This window comes from Sipha flava, unplaced genomic scaffold (genome assembly GCF_003268045.1).
Source record: "Sipha flava isolate LNK unplaced genomic scaffold, YSA_version1 37_pilon_pilon, whole genome shotgun sequence".
Classification (NCBI taxonomy): domain Eukaryota; kingdom Metazoa; phylum Arthropoda; class Insecta; order Hemiptera; family Aphididae; genus Sipha; species Sipha flava.
Window position 1 is genome coordinate 68,338 of NW_020273087.1, and position 22,546 is coordinate 90,883.

At 29.9% G+C, this 22,546-nt stretch overlaps 1 protein-coding gene across 2 annotated transcripts in view; it reads right to left on the bottom strand.

The window, feature by feature from the left end:
* LOC112688104 (netrin receptor UNC5C-like) overlaps positions 1–22,546 on the bottom strand; it is a 99,587-nt gene that overhangs the window by 62,396 nt on the left and 14,645 nt on the right. For both annotated transcript variants that reach the window (XM_025561129.1, XM_025561130.1), the window contains exons 2-3: positions 14,696–14,902; positions 5,042–5,470 (exon numbers count right to left, since the gene is read on the bottom strand). In XM_025561129.1, the coding sequence (XP_025416914.1) occupies positions 5,042–5,470; positions 14,696–14,774 (508 nt within the window). In that variant the 5' untranslated portion in view covers positions 14,775–14,902. The remainder of the gene's footprint in view (positions 1–5,041; positions 5,471–14,695; positions 14,903–22,546) is intronic.

The window sequence follows — 22,546 nt, forward strand, 5'->3', positions numbered from 1 at the left end:
TAAAATGAAAAATTAACTATACTATACATATTTAGAAGCATTCTCTTTGTAAAATTTGCAAACATTCTTATAATGTATGAAACTATTCCCCGAACGGAAATAATATATCAAACCCCTTTTTTAAAAGTTCTGGGACTTTTGTATAACAAAAAGAACTATCGCCCTTGTATGGTGTTACTGCTTCTTCTCTTACGCCCTTTATGCCGAGCTGAACGTCATTTTACTACTGTACATGGAATACAAACGATTCGTCAGCTATTGTTTTCAAAATTTTACAGAACGTATTACTTTAGATGTTTTTTTTACATAAAAAGCCTCCCTTAATATACAGACGCCCTCCCCTTTTATATTAAAAATTTATTCTCTATGGTCGCGTGTCGAACATGTGCTAACATTGGTTGTCCACCCCTTTAGCAAAAAAATATGACACACGCAAAAGTCGAGTTTTCTCATTCATTGTTTGCGATCAGAAGAGTAGAAAGTGTAACAATAATGAAAACAGAGCTGAAATTAATACGTCAAAAACTCTTAAGCAAATTATTAATTATGAAAATACACGAAAAAATATTGTTAAGTGCATTTAAAAATTTAATATATCGACCAGTGATTGGGTTTCTCGATGGGACATCAAAGTACTGTCAAAATAAAAACGTAAAGAACGAAGACCTCTTGTCTATGCAGACAAGAGCCAAGTATTCTTATATGGACTCGACGGGGCATCTTACACGCAGCACGACAGCTTGTATAAACAATAATTATTATTGTTATTGGTTTTGTTTGGCCACGAAGCCAACAACTACGAAGAACAAAAAAGTCAAACATTGCCAAATAATATTTAAAATTAATTTCAACTGATATTCGGAGAAACGCAATATTCCATTCGAAAACATCTAGTTCTGACAGTTCCTACCGAATTACAAGAATATATTTAAAAATAATCTGTAGATAAGTCTATTAATGAAGGTTCTCACATTTACTCATTTATTTAGACCTGTACAAAAACATTTAAAGTGTACTATGGTGTATGAAAAGTAATGTGTAATATTATTTTCTTATTGTATGGTAGCTTTGTGTACATTATTTTTATTACCTACGATTTAAACATATTTATACAGTGTACATCCATTCAAACGTTGGACAGAGTGTATAGTAAGTGAAATAAATAATACAGAAAGGGCACAATTTACACATTGATGATAATAAAAACCTGTCTTAGCAACCCTTTATACTAAATGAATAATCACATTTATACAAAATATCTGGATGATATTGAATAGAGTTAAATATATACAAGCAATGACTTAAAAAATATTCAAACAATACTTAAAAAAAAAATGATAAATAAAATGATGAAATGTACCTATGTGTAATATAAAGTATGAGTAATGAGTATTTATTGTATATTACATTAAACTGAAAAAGAAAATTAAATTATGTCAACAAATAACGTCTTAGAAATATTGAAACATTAATTTTTTTACTATTGAATTTCATCATCAATTGATTTCATCAATGCATGTGACCATTAACCATTAATTTAATGGAACCTGAGGCGTTTTGAAAATTATACAGTTTGAACAATGGAGGTTCAACCGAAAAATTTAAGTTCTTTGTAATTGGACTGATCGTCTAATTATCATTGCTACCATTGACCACGTAATGATTTCAGGCAGCACGCGACAATATCAGAGATCGTGTATTCATTATGATGGAAATGAGGTCTATGATGGTTAGTTATTCGGGCACCCCGCAGGTCTAGTCTTTTGACATGGGCGAATTTTTACCCTCCTACCCGACGGTTATTGAAAGGGACCGAATACGTCCAGCTGCGACTGACTCTCTTTAGTTTTTTTTTTTTTATCCTTTATACTAGAAATGTCAAATGTCACGCGAAAAGCACGAACACGTACGTGACAAAAACTGTTGGTCCCTTCGCACAAATCGTTGCGAAATTATCGCCGGTCTAATTTGCATCCATAAGGGCCGCCCAAAATATGAGGTATACACTCGAAATATCACAAACTGCCACTTGATCACGATTCACGAATAAGAGTGAATCATACAAGGATTTGTATTGCGCTGATTCGATTGACATATATGAAAAACTGAATAGCATGCGGTATTCTTATAAAGTTTATTTTAATCAATAAACGTATCATGGCTATGTGATTTATCGAACAACATCAAATCTACGGCTTTAAACTGCCCATTAAAGTATTACACTCATTATAGATAGTTACAATGTAAAAAAGATTTTTCGTTTTACTCAAAATCTAAAATAGTCAACTTGTATAGTGATAACACTTATATTTACAGTCCACAGGAAGAAATTCGATAGTTTTAATAATTAATTTTGTTAATCACAGGGAATTGTTCTGGAAAAAATATATTGTTTATAGTAAAGAAAGGCCTCCAAATATTTTTGTATTATGACTACGTTTTGTAAAAATAGCTTTTGTGTAATACACAAAAATATAAAATTTAAATTTGATAAAATCATATAATAATATTTTCATTGTTCAATTAAATTAAATTTATAATGACTTTAAATAATGTACAACAGAAAAAGTTATCTTTCTCCTTCAATATATAATTTGATTTTGTTAATGGGATTATTTAGGTACAAAAAATAATAAAGATAATAAGCTTAAATTGTTCGATATCATTCAATCTATACAAAATACAAAATAATATGTTATTTATTAAAAAAAAAAAAAAAAAATTCAAACTTGAACGAATAAAAAACATTCTAAAGAAATTGTCCGTCTTTATTTAAGACCATTCAGAAAAAAATATTATGTCAAAAATGTCACATTTTTTTGCACATTTATTGCCCATTCTGTAGCGAAAAGGATCATATTTAATTCCATGTTGTGAATGTTCTCCACGTGAAATGGCGAACGCAAACACCACTTGAAAAAACGGAGAAATATTATTGGGTTTATTTTAAAGAACAATAAATCTTGGGCAAAAGTTTTCAGAGTAATAAAGAAACACAGAACGCGGGTGGAAAGGGTAATTAAAACCGTTATCGGAATAGCTCAGTCATACTAACGATGCTCCATTAATTGGCCGAAAAAAAAAAAACAATAAATAAATAAAAAAATATATAACAAATGTTAGTGTGCTCTCTAAAGAGTAAATTCTATTGAGCTAGTAATATGAGCGCGGGCAGTGGTTTGTGGGTTCACGCGAACGACGGAAGAAAGTTTATTTCGACTGAAACAAAAGCCATTCTACGATCCATTAATGCCAACATGTCTCAAGTCGACAAAGTTTTTATTTTTAATTGGACCAAACGCAGTTTTATTGTTTTTCATAATACTCGGAGAACTGTTATTTGATTCGGCTGTCGCCTCCGCCGCCGTCATCGTCACATTACGTATTCATCACCATCGCCTGAACGTGGCTTAACGACAGTGTTTTATGCGCTTGACAATGACTATTGTTATTTGTATACAAACGATCGGTCTTCGGGTAAATCATTGTTGCTGATATTGTTAGAAAAAAATATTGTTGATTTTTTTGAACTCGTGAAGTCGGCGTTTGATAACACAACAAAGATGTCACGGTGGCGCTTAATATTCCACACGATTTAACAGTCAAAGCGGTCGATTATCGTCATCATTATTATACGCATAAATCTCAAAGGGCAATTTAACAAGTTAAGTGCCATATAATGCAAATGTTTATAGTGATTACTAATCATGGTCAACCGTTCAATTCAATTATCATTTCTTTCCGTGAATATTTTACTCGTTAAGTTATTATGAAACATTAAATCCGTCCTCTTCACCAATAAATATGATTTATAATCTCATAGTCTCTGAAGTTTACAAAACGTGTACATAACTTATATGTATATGTAACTAAAGTATTATTAAACCGCACGAGTTGCGTTTACGACAACGACGTGCCAAAAAATGTAAACGACTAGTTTTGCGGAATATTTGTATACCTACTTTATGTATAAATATATACTTAGGGGAAATACATACGAATATGTATACATAAATAGATTTGTGTTTGAGTGTGTACAAGAAAATAGTATGGTTCGCGTGGAGGCGACTGAAAACAAGACTTAACTTTTAAGCAGATTACACCAGCTGTGACTACATCTTTCGTTCGGAAATCGCTTTCAACGGATTTCGGGTGGTAGACGAGCAGTAGGGAGGTGCGACAACAACAAATGGTGCAAACTTTCTCATGAACGCGTTTTAACAAACCAATCGATATTAATGGAAAAATATGCTGAGAAAAAATATCCACGTCCCTTTAAAGCTTCCCCGCATCACGTAAAGACCTTTGATGTAAGCCTTTCCTAAAGGCTTTCGTAGGATCCAAAAAATGATAAAAAAAAAAAAAAAACTTAAAATATGAATACTATCAAAGGACATGAGAAAACTTTGAATCGTTATTCCATACCGGGTCTCGTCTCAATAATTATTATTTTCATAATATATATATTCTCGGAGTCTAAACTCGATACATTTCGTAAATCCTCAAAGATTTGTAGTCATGAATTTATTTTAAACCATCATCAGAGAAAAGTGAGTTCCCTCATTTATTGCCTACACCCCATTAAAACTAATCAGTAAGTGAAAGATAGATTTATTTGAAATTTGAAAAATAAACCTTTTTAAAATAATTTACTTTCAACATAGTGATGTCTGTGTAGTGAAACTTTGCTTGAAATATTTTGTTATACGTATATTACTATTATATTGTTATTATTACCAACTTATATTATAAGTTTAATAAAAAATGATTCCAGTCGCATTTCAAATATTTATAGAATAGGCCCGTAGAAAATAGTTAATATAGGACGGGAGACCTTTTAAGGTAATAAATATGAATCCAATGAAGGTTCGTGTTTACTATAATACATTATAATAGCAAGCGTGACCGTGTTTTGTATACCTACTTACAAGAGGTAAAAAAAAAACAGCACACAATATTTCGATATATAAAACGTATGATGCGCGATTTCGTATTTTTGGTTTTATTGCTAATTAGAAACATTTTTCAAAACTGTACTCACATGCCACGATTACGGTAGCCGGTCTGCTGACTATTTCGCCACGTGATGTCCACGCCACGCACTGGCACTGATAGTTGTGTTTGCCGAAGTACTCCTCCACGTGATTTCTGGTAATGTTCACGACGACCTCTGCGTTCCGAACGCCAGTCTGCGGGTCCACGAAGTCGGTGACCATGGGCCCCATGGATTCGTCAATGCGATCGCCGTTGCACCGGAAGTGCACCGTCAGCGCGTGAGCAGCCCTGCACGTGAGCGTCGCAGGTTTACCTTTGATCACGTACGCGTCCATCGGCTCTTCCAGAAATATCGGCAACTGTACGGGCGCGTCCAGACTGGAAGCCGTAACCGGGTGCATTAGCGTATCGCCACCCGGCAAATATGATCCTTCGTCGGTGTCACCGCTCGTTTCTGCTGGCAATCCGACGCTCACTGAAACGGTTTAATAAAAACACACAATTAATACTGTTAAATGTGACGATAAGAGGATAAAAATACAAAAAAAAAATAACACAATTCAATGATCTTAAAAGGAATAACACAGTAGCAATCTAAGATTTCAGACGTTTTCTTTTAAATAAATTTTAAATAAATTTTCTTTCTCAGCCGAACTGAGATATATATATATATATATAACTATATGCATGTTCAAATTTCAACCACATATTATTTTGTCGTCGAGATTAACAATTGGTTTGAAAAAAAGATAAAAAAAACTTCAAAAATAATGGTTACGATCTAGTTGAATACATGATCATACATGATTCATTTGAAATTCACGTATTTCACAAAAATACCAGGATGGTAAAAGAATGCCAAAGATTACAGTACGATTTTTTTTAGTAGAAAAAAAAATTAAAAGATTACCCCAAAAGAAAAGAGTTTTTAAACACGTACAAGAAATATTTCATCATATATTGGTCGTCTACACATGTATCTGCTAAAGAGAATAAGTGTGAAGTGAAAAAAAAACTTTTTTTTCGACTTGTTGATGCATTTTCTGATTATTAATTATTATCAGCATAAAACTTAGACATTACCATATTTTATCTTATTAAAAACGTTTAATGAAAAATCTCACGATAGATTTTAAAATGTTTATAACATTAGTACTATTACATAGAATTATTTATTAACAATTGTAAATTAATTTACAGTTAAACATTTAACAAGCAAATAAAAAGTGTAATGTTCAGTAAATTGATACTGAAATGCATTGGTATTTCGTAAATAAAATTAAACGGATTATAATTATTTTATACACAATTTGAAACGTGTATGTTTTTTTTTTAAAACAGTGCACCTAAAATGTAAAATAAACGCATAATAATATCTCAAGAGAATTCATTCAATATAGGTATACAATGTCCAATAAAAATCCATTAACCCGTCTTATCATTACATTTTGTTTTTTTCAATCAACCCAATTTACTCTGGAATTCCATTAAAAAAAAAAAAAAAACTCCGAAACCCATGGATATGGTTGAATGACATTTTACTTCCAAACAATCTCCTGCGACATTCTAGAATAGATTCTTCATTCCTTCAAATTCGTTATGGTATCTGAACACATCAGCCATCTGATGGACATGAAATACTAGATTCTGATTCTTAGGTATTTGCAGATTTAAATGATATAAAGCTAATACATATTGTGCTTTAACTTAACATATGCGTCAACTCAATAAATCCAAAAAACTTGATACATTATTTTTAATCATGGACGTATATATGAAAGCATATTAATATAATACGATAGCATAGCACGATATTACTTTTCATTGTAAACCATAAACAAGTACAAACCAAAAAAAAATGCAAGTAACATATTTTTTATTAAAAAATAAAAATAAATAATTTTTACTACTAATAACCATTTTGTTACAAAGTGGTAAATAAGAATAACACAAGAAAAAAGTTGTATGCTTATGAGGATTATTTATTAAGTTCATAGTATTATAGAATATCTCTGGTTTATTTATCCTTTTACACAACACTATCTTATTATATATATGATCGTAAGAATAGAAAAAAATATGTTATGCGATATTTTTAGAGTATCGTAACATTCTATGTATATGTTCATTTAAGTGCAATCAGAACGGAGTAATGTGAGCTTGTGATACAATAAATGGTTTTCATGGTCAGTGACCCGTTTATAATGTCATATATCCATTAATACGGAGAACATACATCGGAAAACAAAATTTTCTTTTTCCAAATCACTAGAGGCTTACAAAGTTATTGTTATTATTGATAACAACTGATAAACAGGTAACGGTTGTGGAAGTCTTCAATATAATGGTCGTGCTCTAGCGTGACGCAACAAATCATGCGTTCTAGAGTAAATCTAACATAAGCTACCCGCGCAGATGACCTCGGCTGAAACGACTTACCCAGTCAAGAGGATTAGGATTAACGGCGAAAGTCATTTTATCAGTCCCATTGAGTTGACCGTAATTTATAATGGTTACGGATGTGTTTTTAAATAAAACATTCACACGCATAACCTATTTAAATGTACAGTACAGTACATGAATATGTACACTGAAAAACTTACAAACATATTGTTATTCCATTTGATTCCCTCCACTAGAATGTGAAAACGAAAATGTCCATCCCACTGAAAATGATTTACACGAGTTTATAATACGTATGCACATGTAAACGTGTTTTTATTCAAAACAACCAATAAAAGTCTTTTTTTTTTGCGTAAAGATTTATTGATTTGATTGTTTAATTTCAGCGATGTCTTGTACCTACTCGTGTACCATAAGGACAAGAAGAAGATAAAGTAAATTTCCACTGAGATAACTTAAGAGTACTACAATTGCCCGTGGGTTTCAATTTTAAAGAAACGATTTAATATTATATGTATTTGATATAAAATAAATAATTTCACGCTTCCTAATACACACGAATAAACGTATAGCATAATATTTGCAATGAGATTTTTTGATATTATATGTTATAAGTTTTTCAAGTAGTACATAGCGATGAATCGTTATACACGAGTTTCTATATTTTAAGATAATGAAACCATATTTGTTGGAACATTGAATGCACTTGTTGTGTATGGCTCAACTACAGCGACAGGTAACATAGAAATATCTGTTACCTATTAAATATGCTGAAGTAATTTTGTTTTCTGTAGTCTAGTATAATTCTATATTTGAGTATAATTTTTAGACAAAATAAGTTAACTATGGTCAAACGTGTTGTACAAGATAATCCATTTGACAGTAATCTGCAGTAGATCCTGTAATGAATTTGTTTTATATGTTTTAATCTTCTTTTCCAGAATGAGCCACGTTTCCTTTCTCTTCCTCTGTTATATGATTCAAGCCAAGGTTAAAATGTGTACATTCTCCAAGTTCAAAGGTTGATGGGAAACTAACTTTTTTGTAATTCCAACATATGGGTACAACTGCGAATAACCGATGGTCATCGAAGCACTGACTGTTTAAATATATATTTATATACGAAATCTCATCTTGATTGTAAAAATAATGATCAACGCTAAACCTTTAGATGTAATATTAGGTTTTGCTTCATTTTCGTAGCCAGCGAATAGGTGACCTCGGTGGCATTGAATATTTGGCCCCGTGTCGACAATGTTTATTAACTTTGTGCTTATAACCATGGACTGAGGTATAATAACATGTAAGTCTGTATTGAACTATGACATGCGCGTTGCGGAACGGACGGGGCAAAATAAATAATTGACAAGCGTTCGCGGATTTTTCTTGTACGCGTTCGAAACTGGTCACGATGCAGCGCTCTTGTGTGTGTGTTTAACAAATACACGTATACATACGCATGCGGTCTCACGTGACTTAGTAACACGTAACGACTGCCTGCAATAATATCACGTGCGTGTGTAATGCATAGTACCAAGTGGTCCAGTGGATAGAGATGTCCGATGGGATAGTAAACGGAAAGAAAAAATTATTACAACGCGCAAAACCCGACTCGGGCCGAGGCGCAATTTTTTTTTAAAACATTGGCCAGCCAAGCTAGTGATTTATAATAATTTATGTGTAAAAATAACTGTTCTGAACGGTGAAATACATCGGAGAAGGGTTTGCTTAGCCGGCGTTCGCATCCGGGGTCTTGACCGGAAGGGTAATAAGGCGTAAGCGTATTTTAAGATCCACCCGGAACAATCCGACTGCATACAGCACATCGAGAGCATCCATAACCTCCACGGTCGTATCCCCTTGAAGTCAGGCCAATAACCATGTGTGACTGGACATATTATTCGTACACGGAACACGGTTTACACAAACGCTATGAAGCAAATAAAATATTTTAAAATATTTGATTCCTGTGACAATCCAATTATTATAAACGTAAGAATATTATATTAAACTAACTAGTTTTAAAATGCAACCCAATTTTAAATCAAACTCGCAATATCATTAAACTGTCGATATTGGTTCAAAATTCAAAACGGTAATTCAATTCAATTATTTTATACATATTTTTTCACAAATGACGACTTTACGGTTTGTTTTATCTATCTAGCACATAACATTTCCTATAATGAGACGATTGTAAATATTGTTTGTACATCTCGCGGAGGAATCGTGTTGTAGAAGAACGAACATAAACTCAATACATATTCTGTTTCTTTTTCCTTTTCAAAGATCGAGGCTAGAATTACACTTTATAAAACGGAACCTTAAGCGACACGATTATGTAAACATTAAATACGAAATTCCCACACGGTGTGACCTACCATTGAGATATCCAACAAGTAAACATGACTTTTTTTTTTACTTTTTATTTTTCGTATTTATTTATTTATTTTTAATTTTTTTTGGTTGTTTTGCGAGACTTATAATTTTACATTTCCCATAAAGCACATAGCCACTCCCACGTAGATACAGTTAATAATGGTTATCCGTTTGAGTTATCGCACAACAAGCTGATGTACACACGTAACCATCATACACACACGCACAAATATATGCAACCCATTAAAGTCATATAGGTAGACGGAGATATAAAAAACATGACTCAATCATCCAAGACATATTGCAGTCAGTGGCTAAAACCAGTAATTATTTATTCATGTCTAATATTTACTTATAATATTATTATTTTTAAGATTTTTCGACAAGTTAATTAGACGAACGGTTACAATTGTGGTGGTCTTCTTATTTGCGAGGGCGAATATATATACACCGGATATATTCTAGCCGTTGAATAAATTATTATTTAACAAACTTCATCAATGAGTTACACGAACAAAAAAAAACAACTGTATTTTCTACTAAATATATATTACTTATACCAAATTAGTTTTATTAATTACGTTTTAAAAAATACTTAAAGATTTCACTGAATTTTAAAATCATAAATGAAATAACAAAAAAAATTAAAGATCACAAGCAAAAAATTCAAAAAAAATATTACTTATCAGTGAAAAAAAAATCATTTAAACTTATTTCATAAAAAAAATATGAATTGGAATTTTGAAGAATACTATTTGTTTATTTTTTTAATGGTTTTATAAATTATAAGTACAAACTTTTCATATTTCTTACAGAGTAAAAATGTATGAAATAATGATGGTTTTTTAATTTGAAATTCTTTGAAAAATTAAAAAGTTTATTGTTAGAAATATGTCAATGAGTTAGTTCTTTTTGAAAATTATTCTCACAAAACATTAAAGAAGAAAAATGACAGTACACTACAATAGCTATTCTATAATGAACGTTGCAACTTCTTTAAATAGATTTCCTTCAAATAGTCTGTATAACGGTGACAAAGGGTGGTATATTTCGAAGTCTTCCTCAAAAACAAAAATAAATATTTGGTACCTAATCCGTTTTATTTCAACTTTACAACAAATAGTATTTTAAAAATACTTACATAAACTAGAAGACATAAACAACATTTAAAATAAGATTTAATACATTCTTAAAGTAATTTTCACAATATTTATTACAAAAAAAAAAAAAAAAAAAATCAATAAGAAAATAATTATATAAATAGTGTAATCAGAAAATGAGTTTGCTGATTTATAGTAAGTTTTATCTTGGGATTTTCATTTGGAATTAATACTCTAATAAATTATCCAATTGGTCTTAAGACGTTAAAAAAAATAATTCGATTCTATAACACATGTCTTGTTTAACAAATTTACTCATTGGGTTTTTGCTGTAACCACCACGTTCATTTGAATAAAAATCCATGTCTGTTGTCCTCCCAACAACGCATAATATTCTAGATTTCCACCGTGGTCGTAGATTATGTAAATTTTGAAAACCGCCTCTTGAACCTTACAACTCTATTTTGACTGCACGTGTTTAATTATTACACGGCAGTAATTATTTTTCGACTATTTTCCCCGCTGGCCACCATATCGGTCAGATCTCGAATACTATTATACTCTTAACGATGGGTTGGAACGACCGACGGCTTATACCCAATGCCCAATTCTCTGTGGAGTGCGAGTAGAGGTCTGGTTATTCATCTGTCACCAAAAACTCGGTACAAGTATTAAATCAAACAGAATGTATACATACGATGTGTTAATAAAAAAAATATATATATATATATAAATAAATAAATAATCCGGATACACCGGGCCAATACATGGTTATTCATGTTAGGGCTAATAGAGAAATCGATCAAAACCGGACAAACACAACTCATGCTCGTTAATAATATACGTATCAGTTGTTACACAGAAAAACGAAGATAAATAGGAGTACAAGAATATAGAATAAAACTTGAAAATATTTATTACATGAATGAATTTACCAGACCCCCGAGAAAGCATGGAATAGTAAGAACTCGTACAGTTTAATATAAAACCGAAGGGCAGTCAGACGACACATAAATTAAATAAGATAAAAAATTAATTCTCAATTCGATTTTTGTTGCACTTAAGGTGTGTTTAATTAAAGATTTATATAGTTTTAATCAAACCAGGTATTGGAGACTAAATAATTATTGATCATAATAGCTTGATTTACTTCTCGCAGATTTTAATTAGTTAAATTAATGACCGTATTGAATCACTCGTGAGAAACATACTCGTACAGATAGCAAAAAATTATTCATGTGAGTATTTAATTTTCTATTCGAGGAACCAATAATGATGATCATAAAATACCCTTGTAACACAAAAATCTACCATTGATTTTATTTTATTTTTTTTTTAGAATTTTTTATGATTTTTTTCGGTGCACTTATAAGTTTAAGTTATAATAATTTATTAGAAAATTATTATATAAATAGCATAATCACAAATTACAAGGTCAATTAAAACAAAAAAGTATTAGTATTATTTATTCTTGCAATTCAAATATTAACTACTATATCAAAATACGAAATTGGTGAAAAAACGCTTAAGTTTTACTGTAATATTAAAATAATGTGAGTAAAACATAAAACAAAAAAATACAATTAAGAATAAAAATTAATGACAAAGAAAACGATTTTACGTGTAAAATATACAATTATAAATAAAAAAAAAAAAAAAACATGAAAAATAAAATAATACTTCTGGCGAGAAAATATTAACCATATACATTTGAACTGGTGACTTTTATTAAAATAATTAAAAACAAAAAAAAAGAACTCAAACATCATATTTTATTTTAAATCGCATTTACATTGTTTTTATACTGCAATCTTCAAACTGTATAATATAATATCACGTCATTATGCATGACAAAGTTTGTAAACTCAATATGTATGACACCCGTGTGAAACGACTGGCAACATATATGCAAAGCACGCGTACACAGTTTCAAATAGTTTTATTGTATAATTAAATATATTCGATATTTCGGTGTTTCCGACTAACACGTAGTAAAAATAATAATAAATATTGATCGTATATTTTCGATGGCCCGTTACACAATCACGTAGTCGGTTTCCGGTTGACCATAATTTTCAGGTTGATGTATAAAAATCATCACCAAAATAGTCAATTATTAGCCAGAAAAAATAAAAATAAAAATTCTTTAAGATTTTATTATTAAATTGTTTGTATAATGACGTAACAATACACACATTATGCCAAACACTAAATAAATCGGTTAACATAGTTACACTCCGAAAATATTGTTTAATGAATTGGGAAACGTGATCTCATATTACAATACAACAATAAGAGCATTATTACAATTTGATTATATTTTCTAAACAGACAATTTATTAGGTATAATCAAATATTTAAAAAAAAAAAAAAATAACCGTATTTATCATAATTTATAAACTAAATAGAATACTAACCGTTAAATATTTATCGAATAAAATATTTTTAAGAACACCTATTATCCAAGACTCCAACAAGAAAATATGTTACAAATATATAATAATTTTTAAAACTTGAAGCTTTTAAGCATTTAATTGTAATATATAACTTATAATTTACCCTAAGCAATAACAATTAAATCGTTTTTAATTTAAAACTAAATTAATTGATAACTTGAAACCTAATAACAAAATTCTAGTTTTGTTTTTGGATAGTTATGATTTGATAAATATTTAATTGAACTTATGCTACTATAATGAACATATGAAACAAGAATTTTCGTTCGATGAATACTACTACAATAAATTTATCAATACACCGGAAATGGAAACCAAATATGATCACTACACTGAACCCTTACTTTTTTCAGTATCGTATCCGCAAAAAGACCAACGTATTCCATCCACACTAAAAAGCTTCACTCGTCGCACGAACCCTTCTTCTTTCATGGTCATCGAGCACAATTTTTCAACTCGTTGTTCACCGAACAATAGATCGAATCCTCTCTCTACATTTTTACTAAGTATATATTTTTTACTTTACTACTCTAAGATTTATAGGATGGCAAGAAATCCACACATATTGTATGGTGTATAATACAACGCCGTCCTTTTCTTCTAACAATAATATTATATTTGGTTATTTTATGGAGTACATATGATATGTATACATATATTATGATTCGCATAGTATTTAAATTTTCTTTTCGAATATTTCAATTTAAAAATAAAATACTATAAACAGTTACTTTTATTGAACAAGAAAAAATATATTTTTCGTACAACTGCTTACCGGTTTTCTAACCACCATCCTCAGGAAACAATTAAGATAGGCAATAACAGGAGAAAAAAAAATAAATAAAATTCTCAGCGTTAAACTATTATCGTTATTCCCAACTAACTCATTATGAAAATATATTTCATAAAGAAAACAATTGATACATTATAATTTAATCAACTAATTAAAGGAAGAAAAAATATATGTTACATACACTTACTTACGTATTATATATTATTAGTTTAATACGCACCACTTAGGTATGAAATTAATATAATAAAAGAGACATTGATTGAATAATAATTTTGATAATTAATTCAGAGCTAACGATATAATTACTCAGACGATAAGTTATTATAATATTCAATAGTTCGATTAGTTTCACTTATTAATCAATGCCATGTACTGACATCCGGTTTACAGTAGGTACCAATTCATATAATTTTAGGATTTTTCTTAAGGAGATGATAACTAACTAAGATCATAACTAACGTAATGATTGATTTAATATATACTAACTGTATGCAATACATGAATAACCTTCATTCATTTACATACTTTTTTTTTTTAATAAAACAAATTATGCATATATAAACACTCACCTCGGACGTTGACAAGTGATGCCAGCAGCAACGTAAACATAGCCACAGGTCTCGGACGGTTTCTACCCTGACCACACATGGTTCTCCTGAACGGATATACTCTTCGAGTCCGGTTCACTTGGTTTTTTTTTTACATCATACACCCAGTCCCTTCTACCACTGGGTCACAAGCATGGATTAAATTCTCCGATAGAGCTCACGTGGATTCTATGAAAAATAAAACATAAAAATCAATAAGTATTATTGTTTTAATACATGTGTTGATTCTGCACTGTTGTAACTCATAATATTTGATTGATCAATTAATTAAGTTAAGTATACACCATAATAATGTTGCAAAACGATATATTTCGTACTATGCTCATTGTACGTTCATATACTATACCAATCGAGTTGCTTCAGTACATCATAAACTGATTCCGTAGATAAAACATAAATTATAATAAAATATAGTAATAATCAATACATTTTAATTGTATTTAAATTTAATGAAGCTAATTACAATTACGGTTAAAATACATTATAATGTAAGGCTTAATTCATCGTTAGTTATTCAAATACTCTATATTATAAATTCTGAAAACAAAAAAACTCTGTCGTATACATATTTATACACTGAATATTAATATTCATTTTCACATACTATACAGTACATTACGTATCGGACAGTAAGTTCTTGTAAGAAATTTTAGTTAGTAAATTTTATTATAAGGCACTATAAGTTATTAAAATATATGAGCTATTTATAAAACTAATTATTTTTTTTCATTGTTCTTAGTTCATGATTTCATGGTCAGTTGATTTTAATCTCTAAACCTATACTCAACTAGGTACTGATGTTACACACACAAAGTAAATTATTTTTTAATTTAATTTTTTATTTTTAGATAATGAGGTTCTGTGTTATTTTTTAAACCTTAACGATTAGAATAGTTTGATTTTAACATATTTCGCATTACAGTAAAACTTCCGTTAACAGTCGGCTCTATAAGACGGTCACTTCTATGTAACGGTCAATTTTTTCGGTACGGTAGTGTTGTGGGAAAAATACATTAACACTTTAATATAACGAGTACTCTAACAATCAAAATTTAAAAATATATCAAACGGAAAACGGAAAAATGTTAAAAGATTTTTCACAGTTTATTCTTATCGAGCTTTTATGATGTGGGTAACATAATGATCTTCGATTGTGTATTTTATCATGTTTTATTAGTTTTCAGTATCCGATGAAAACGTTTCAAATTGTATATAATTTCAATAGCTTTCAAACGAAAACATCTAACTTTTGATATATAATCCAGTTGTTAATTTTTTATCAAAAAGAAAATTTGAGTACACATATCATTGCAAATATATTTGAAATAAAAAGAACTCAATCTAGCAATTTAATAAAAATAATGGAAATCCCACGTTAACAATAAAAAAAAAAAAAACAATAAAATGTTATAAAACCTAATCAGTCTATAACAAAAACGAAATAATTGTTAGTTAACAATTAGTTAATATGAATATGCTGCCACTTCATATGCAAGGTGAAGTTTTTTTTCAATCGACAAAAATCTGAAAGTTGAAGTTGCAGTGATAGTACTGATATCAAATCATTCAAAATCTACGGCTAATGACAAGGAGGAAACAAATGAAGAAACTAAAGAACCTGAGTGCAATGTATCAAACCATTCTGAAGTTGTCAATCAAATTAAACAATTAACAGCTTTCACTCTCCAAAAAGGCGACGTGAATGATTATAATATGTTAGAACCACAGAAATTAATTTTGAAAAAAATTGTTCAAATAACAAAATGAATTTAACATAAACTAATTCAACTCAATTTTTTTTAATTTTAATATTTATAAAGGCTTATACGGACATTTAATTTTAATATTAAAGTGTACCTACTTACATTAAATCGTAAATAATAAACGGTCACCTCGAAGGTATTGAACTTATGTTACCAATCACCTCTGTAAGACAGACACCTTTAAATACCGGTCGTTATTTCCGGTCCCTTCGGTGATCGTTAAATGGAAGTTCTACTTTACTTCAAAAAATTAGTACATTTGAAATTTTAATCAACTTCAACAACTAAATACTTCATTGGTAATTTTTAAATAAACCCAAATATTGCGATTTGAACTAAAAACATGTAGCGTAAATTATTTTTGTAATAATCCTAGTACAAAAGCGATAGTTATATGTTTAATTTATAAATAATTAGATGTGTTGAAGATGGTACACATTGATATTGTTTTCAAACCGTAAGCAAAAATTTACATATAATGAAAATTTACTAGATGCGCTTCTGTTTATTTTTTTTTTTCAATGATGAGTAAAATACCACGACGGACAATATACAGTCAAGTGGTCAAGAATATTCTAATAGCTCCTTCCAACGGTTATTTTTCCTCTTTTTTTTTTCTTTTAGGGTCAAGTGGTACTTCTTTCTATTATACACACATTTATATGTATGTATACATATACATATTCACACATAAATATATATGTATAGGCTACCCTACTCGAAATACCCCTAGTGGACATGGGAGGGTTTAGAATATATACAACACAAAGGTTCAGAATGAATAAGAATCAATTAGCAGCCATAAAACACGTTTCTGTACTTAGCCCCTTGTGGTAAATCAACCAAATTGGGTCGAAGACGTTTACCAGACACCGACGTATCCATATGTCTCCCATGGACGGCGGTCAAGTCTGTGTCAAAGTGTCAAACTATAAAATGACGTTGTACAATACTTAGAAACCCCGCAGTCAAGTACCTAACAGAATGGTTCGAACCAAAAATACGTATACAAATAATTTATTTTATTTTACATAAATGTAAATTGCTTGATGAAAACGGGATTCATTTTTATCTTCGAATGTCTTACTTCGTTGTTGTTTTATGAAAACTTGTTTATAAAAAGTATGTTGCATGGTTTGATTGATGTATATATTTTATAGTACACACTAGAATTTAATACTACATACCACTGCATTAAATATTATATTTTATAATAATATCGTGTTGAATAAGTGTACAAATATTCACTAATTTTCATTTTCATGGTGATGAGTGGAAGAAAAACAACAAAATTATGTTCACACTTTGACTTACATATAAATTTAAATTAAAAGAGCGTACGAAACGCAGAGTACGGTATTGGATTAGAATAGAAAAAAAATGGAGAGCCCAAAAAAAAACAAAGTGCAGAAAATTCATAAACCTTTTAGATAAGTTACTAATATTGTTATCATATTTTTTTTTCTAATAACTACTAAATGTACAATGCTGAATAGTGTATTACAATGTAACGATCCACAAAAAGAAAAAAAAATCGATTTAGCAATATATTTGAATGAAATTGTCATCAAGAACGTTGGTGAGATAAAATAATATGATATAATACAATAAATTGTAAACTATAAAAATGTCTAAAACAAGACAATAACCGCGTTTAATGTTCATTCATTATTTCACATTACTCGTATTATTGTTATCTTATCATTCACCACAATATTGTTTACGATTCTGGATACAGTTGAGCCGACGACCAGCAAGTTAGACCGCTCCCGAAGTCATTTTAGTCTCCCCCACAAAAAAAAAAAAAAAAAATAAATAAATAATAATAATATATCGCTTCCGCCCAACGTCTTTCTCTTTCTGCGTTGTGGTCACTACTTTATACATGTAAGTCACTTGGTAGTTTATAGACAATGGATAATGTACATTTAGCCTTTCTTCCATATGGTTATTGTTTTTCATATTTTTTTATTTTTTTTTTTTTATTTTATTATTATTATTTTTAGTTATGAACACACTAAAAGGAAATATTTGAGACCGGCGTTGGTTTTAGTCTTAAATATGTGTACATATATTTTAGAAAATGAATAGAATACGTATTTTATTATACCCCACGTATGTGGTAGGCAGTCGATTTGATCGTTAATGACAACCATAAAAGTCCGCCTACGTTATCGATACCGTCGGAAGGGAGGAAAAATAACATAAAATTCGAATATTCATAGATAATATCATTCACGTGTTGCACTTAAAACACTAGTCCCAATTAAAATCGTGTCATTCGTTCTTCGAATTTCACTTCTCCCCTACTTCCTTTGTATGTCTTTTTTCCAACCGAATCCTACAGTGGAACTCCTGGCGCCTTGCCCGCCCTATAAACACATGTGTGGTCTAATGGAAAGATAGTATGCAATCTTATATATAAATATATGTACGGTTAAATAAACTCGCAAAATATTTTGGAAAAAATTAAAATAATAGGAGAATAGCGTCTATAACTAATTAGTAACAAAGGATAACAAAATTTGTTAATTGTAAATTGTATTTAATACAATTTCTGATAAAATGGTTAACTATAAATCGTGGTAAAAGATAGGGCAAATAATTATCAATAAAGTACAGACAATTATTTATCCATGTTATCAGAAAACATGACTGATTGAAGTATAAAAAAAACGAGAAAAAAAGCTAAAAAAAGTTTTTAAAACACCGAAGCCACCGTTTTTTCTATATTTTGATTATATAATAATTTACCATCTAAAATCTTACACTAATAATTTAAACAAATTTATGACACCGGTATTAAAATACATATATTTATACAAAAAACTTCTTTACGTTTTCGAATAAAACACTTATATTGATAAGTTTTCAGGCAGATTTATAATTCACTTGTATACAGTTGGTCAGTCATGTGTTTTAATAAAAATATTGCACAGAAGTTTAACTATGACTAATCCGACTTATTCAGTTCCTTTTAACAAATACCACTTATTTCATTAAAAATCATGTAAAAAAAGTAATGAGGATAATAAAAATATATTATTTGAAAAAGCAATAGTTTAGTAACCACTGCATATGTGTATGACACTATAAATATCTAGTTTCGTCGAGTATATATCAATTTACACGACCGGTTTCTTAAGGGATATGGGAGGACCTTTACACCGTGTTTGGCAGACGTTTTTAAAGGAGAAGAAATATGAAAGATTGTTTTTTTATTATATTTTCCCCATCACTCTCGAACCAAATAACAAGGCCTCGGGGACCTCCTGCGTCTTCGAGATTTGTGCGCATCATGTTTCAACCACATACCCCCCTTCTTTTTCTTATACAACTAAGGGTGAAATATACATGCACAAATATATTTAGAGGTTTTAATACCCTTAGTCTGTCAGGGTTGTCATAGAAAAAAAACATTGAAATTAAAGAGCATTGAAGGAATAATATAATCCAAAGTCTCGGAAGAAATCTAATTGACATAACAGTTAAATATATTTTTTTTGATATTCATTACCATGATTTTAGTCAAATCTATTTTTAAAAGAATTACAAATATTTCAATTTCGTAATCTCAATTTAACTTAATAGGCTGGAAAAGCATATTCCCAATTCCAACTAAAAAGTCTTATCGTGTTGATCAAAGCTAACTCATTAAGATAATCATTTTACTCTCAGTACATATTGTTTTTTTTTATTTAAATCAACATAAAACGAAAATTTACAGAGTAAAACATATCACATCGTTTAATCAAAAATATTATCGACTAACTATATTAAAATAATCACCGTTATATATATTTGATAATTAAATTGAAGAAATACTGGGTATGAACGGGATAAGGATGTGATATAACTAACTTAGCATAGTGATTTAGTTTGTAGCAACGATAATCAGGGTCACAATAAGAAACGTGTGTATCGAAGAAGTTAATGAATAAAACGTTACTTGTTCAATACAAGTACTATATCTAATAATGTTATTTGGTCGGCTCCTCGATGGTCTAATTGTTATACCCAAAATAGTAAACCGTGAGCATTAACAATTTAATGTAGTGTATGAATGTATCGTCATTAAAAAATTATCTAGAAATTGAATTGTGAGTCATACAAATTTTTAATTTTTCTTTAAAAAGATATTTAAAATCCGTGTACTTCTTCTTTATAATCAAATTTTAAAACCAAGTTGAAAGTATATGACAAAACGTTGAATGTCAAAATTGAAAAAAAAAATTAGACTTATTTATATAATAATCAAAGGGAACGCGTTATCTTTGCAATCATCAGCTGCTGTGTGATTGCCGAGGTGGTTGCTTATTCTATCGTCAAGATCGTGATCCACATAGCTAATATGTCGTCGAAACTTTTTAATTTCGTCATGTCCGCACGTCATCACTAGTCCGCATAATTAATTCTACGTCCCCCGGACTGTATTTTACACGCGCCGTCCTTATTAATTTTATGATATTTTCGAGGAAAAAAAATAAACAAAAACAACCAGACACATATTGTTCACTCGCACACAAATACATATAATATGAATCTAATGTTACGAAAGAACGGTGTGGTCGATGAGCTAATGAATGGATTTTGGATCCAGTCCAATGTGTATAAAAACCTGAGCGATTATTCACATGAACCTAAGGTTTTTAAGTGCGTGCCCAAATTAAGTACTACCGTGCAATTTAAAAACGAGCGTATTTCCACTCTTAACAATCACTGATGACAATTTATTATAACTTCCATCGTCGGTTGCTCAAAGATTATGCGACTAAAACGTACAATAATAATTACTCGTTTATACACAACAGTTATTTAACACTTTTCATTGTACATAAATGTGACGTATCTATACTATAACAATTGAATCGTTTAATTTACAATCGAAATACATAACAACAACAGAACTGATTCTATCGACGAATGAGTTTGAACCGTCAAACTGTAATCGTAAATTTCAGTTAATTAATTGTCATTATATCAATGCCTTGTATTTATTAACCGGTTATATTATGTTTTATAATCATTATTTATAAACAATAAATTATAAAAGATAAATTTAAAGGAATTATTATAAAAAGAAAAAAGAAATCGCTGCAGTTAAACTTATGAAATTCACGCATCGAAAATGGTAATTATTCGTCTAGTCTTTCGATTGAGTTAATATTACAGTAATTATTTTTTTTTTACAAAATATTTAAATACAATCTCTGTAGAAAAGTATCGCTGTTCAATTAAAAATTATATCCACCTAACCATATTATACTATGTTATTATTTGTATCTTAAAATATTATCAAAATACATTTTTTTCTGTAAATTAATAATAACCTCAACGGATTGACCGTTGACACTAATCAGTATATTGCATAATTCCAATATATATTTTAATACCTACATTGGTTCACAAAAACTATTACGTTCAGATGTACACCATTTGTTCAAATAAAACTATAATTTTTCAGTTCCCTTCTCATCGTACAATATTCGGAGCTCTATTGTGAACGAACGGGCAAAATGTTATTTAATTTTCGATTAATTAAACTCAGCTTGAACACACGATCGTTAGGTAATTTGAAAGGTCGTATTCAAATGCGTAATTAATATTAGCGAGACCAAACCAACATTCGTAAGCCGTCGAATAACAAAAATAAAAAATTAAAACACAAGCAAGTAGATACATACTATTTTTTTTTTTTAACTCTCTGCCAATTTACCGCGTTCTTTGTCACGTTACGAAAAGAAAAAAAGAATTAAGGGTAAAAAAAATGAAAATGAAAATAAGACGATTGTATGCGAAATTAACGCCCCAATAACGTCTAACGAAATTATTTTAACAAGGTAATCACGGGATGCTTGGTGTGAAGGGTAGTCAAGACGTCTGGGGTAGCTATAAGAAGACGACGACGCTTTTAAATGTGTACAAACGATGAATTAGAGAAGCGTCGACAGTTCCCAAAAGCAGAGTGTCCCAGGTATTTTTCCGGCCGACCGAGTCTTGTTCGCCTGTCATTATGTTCTAATTTTACTCTAGTGGGCAAGAGAATTTT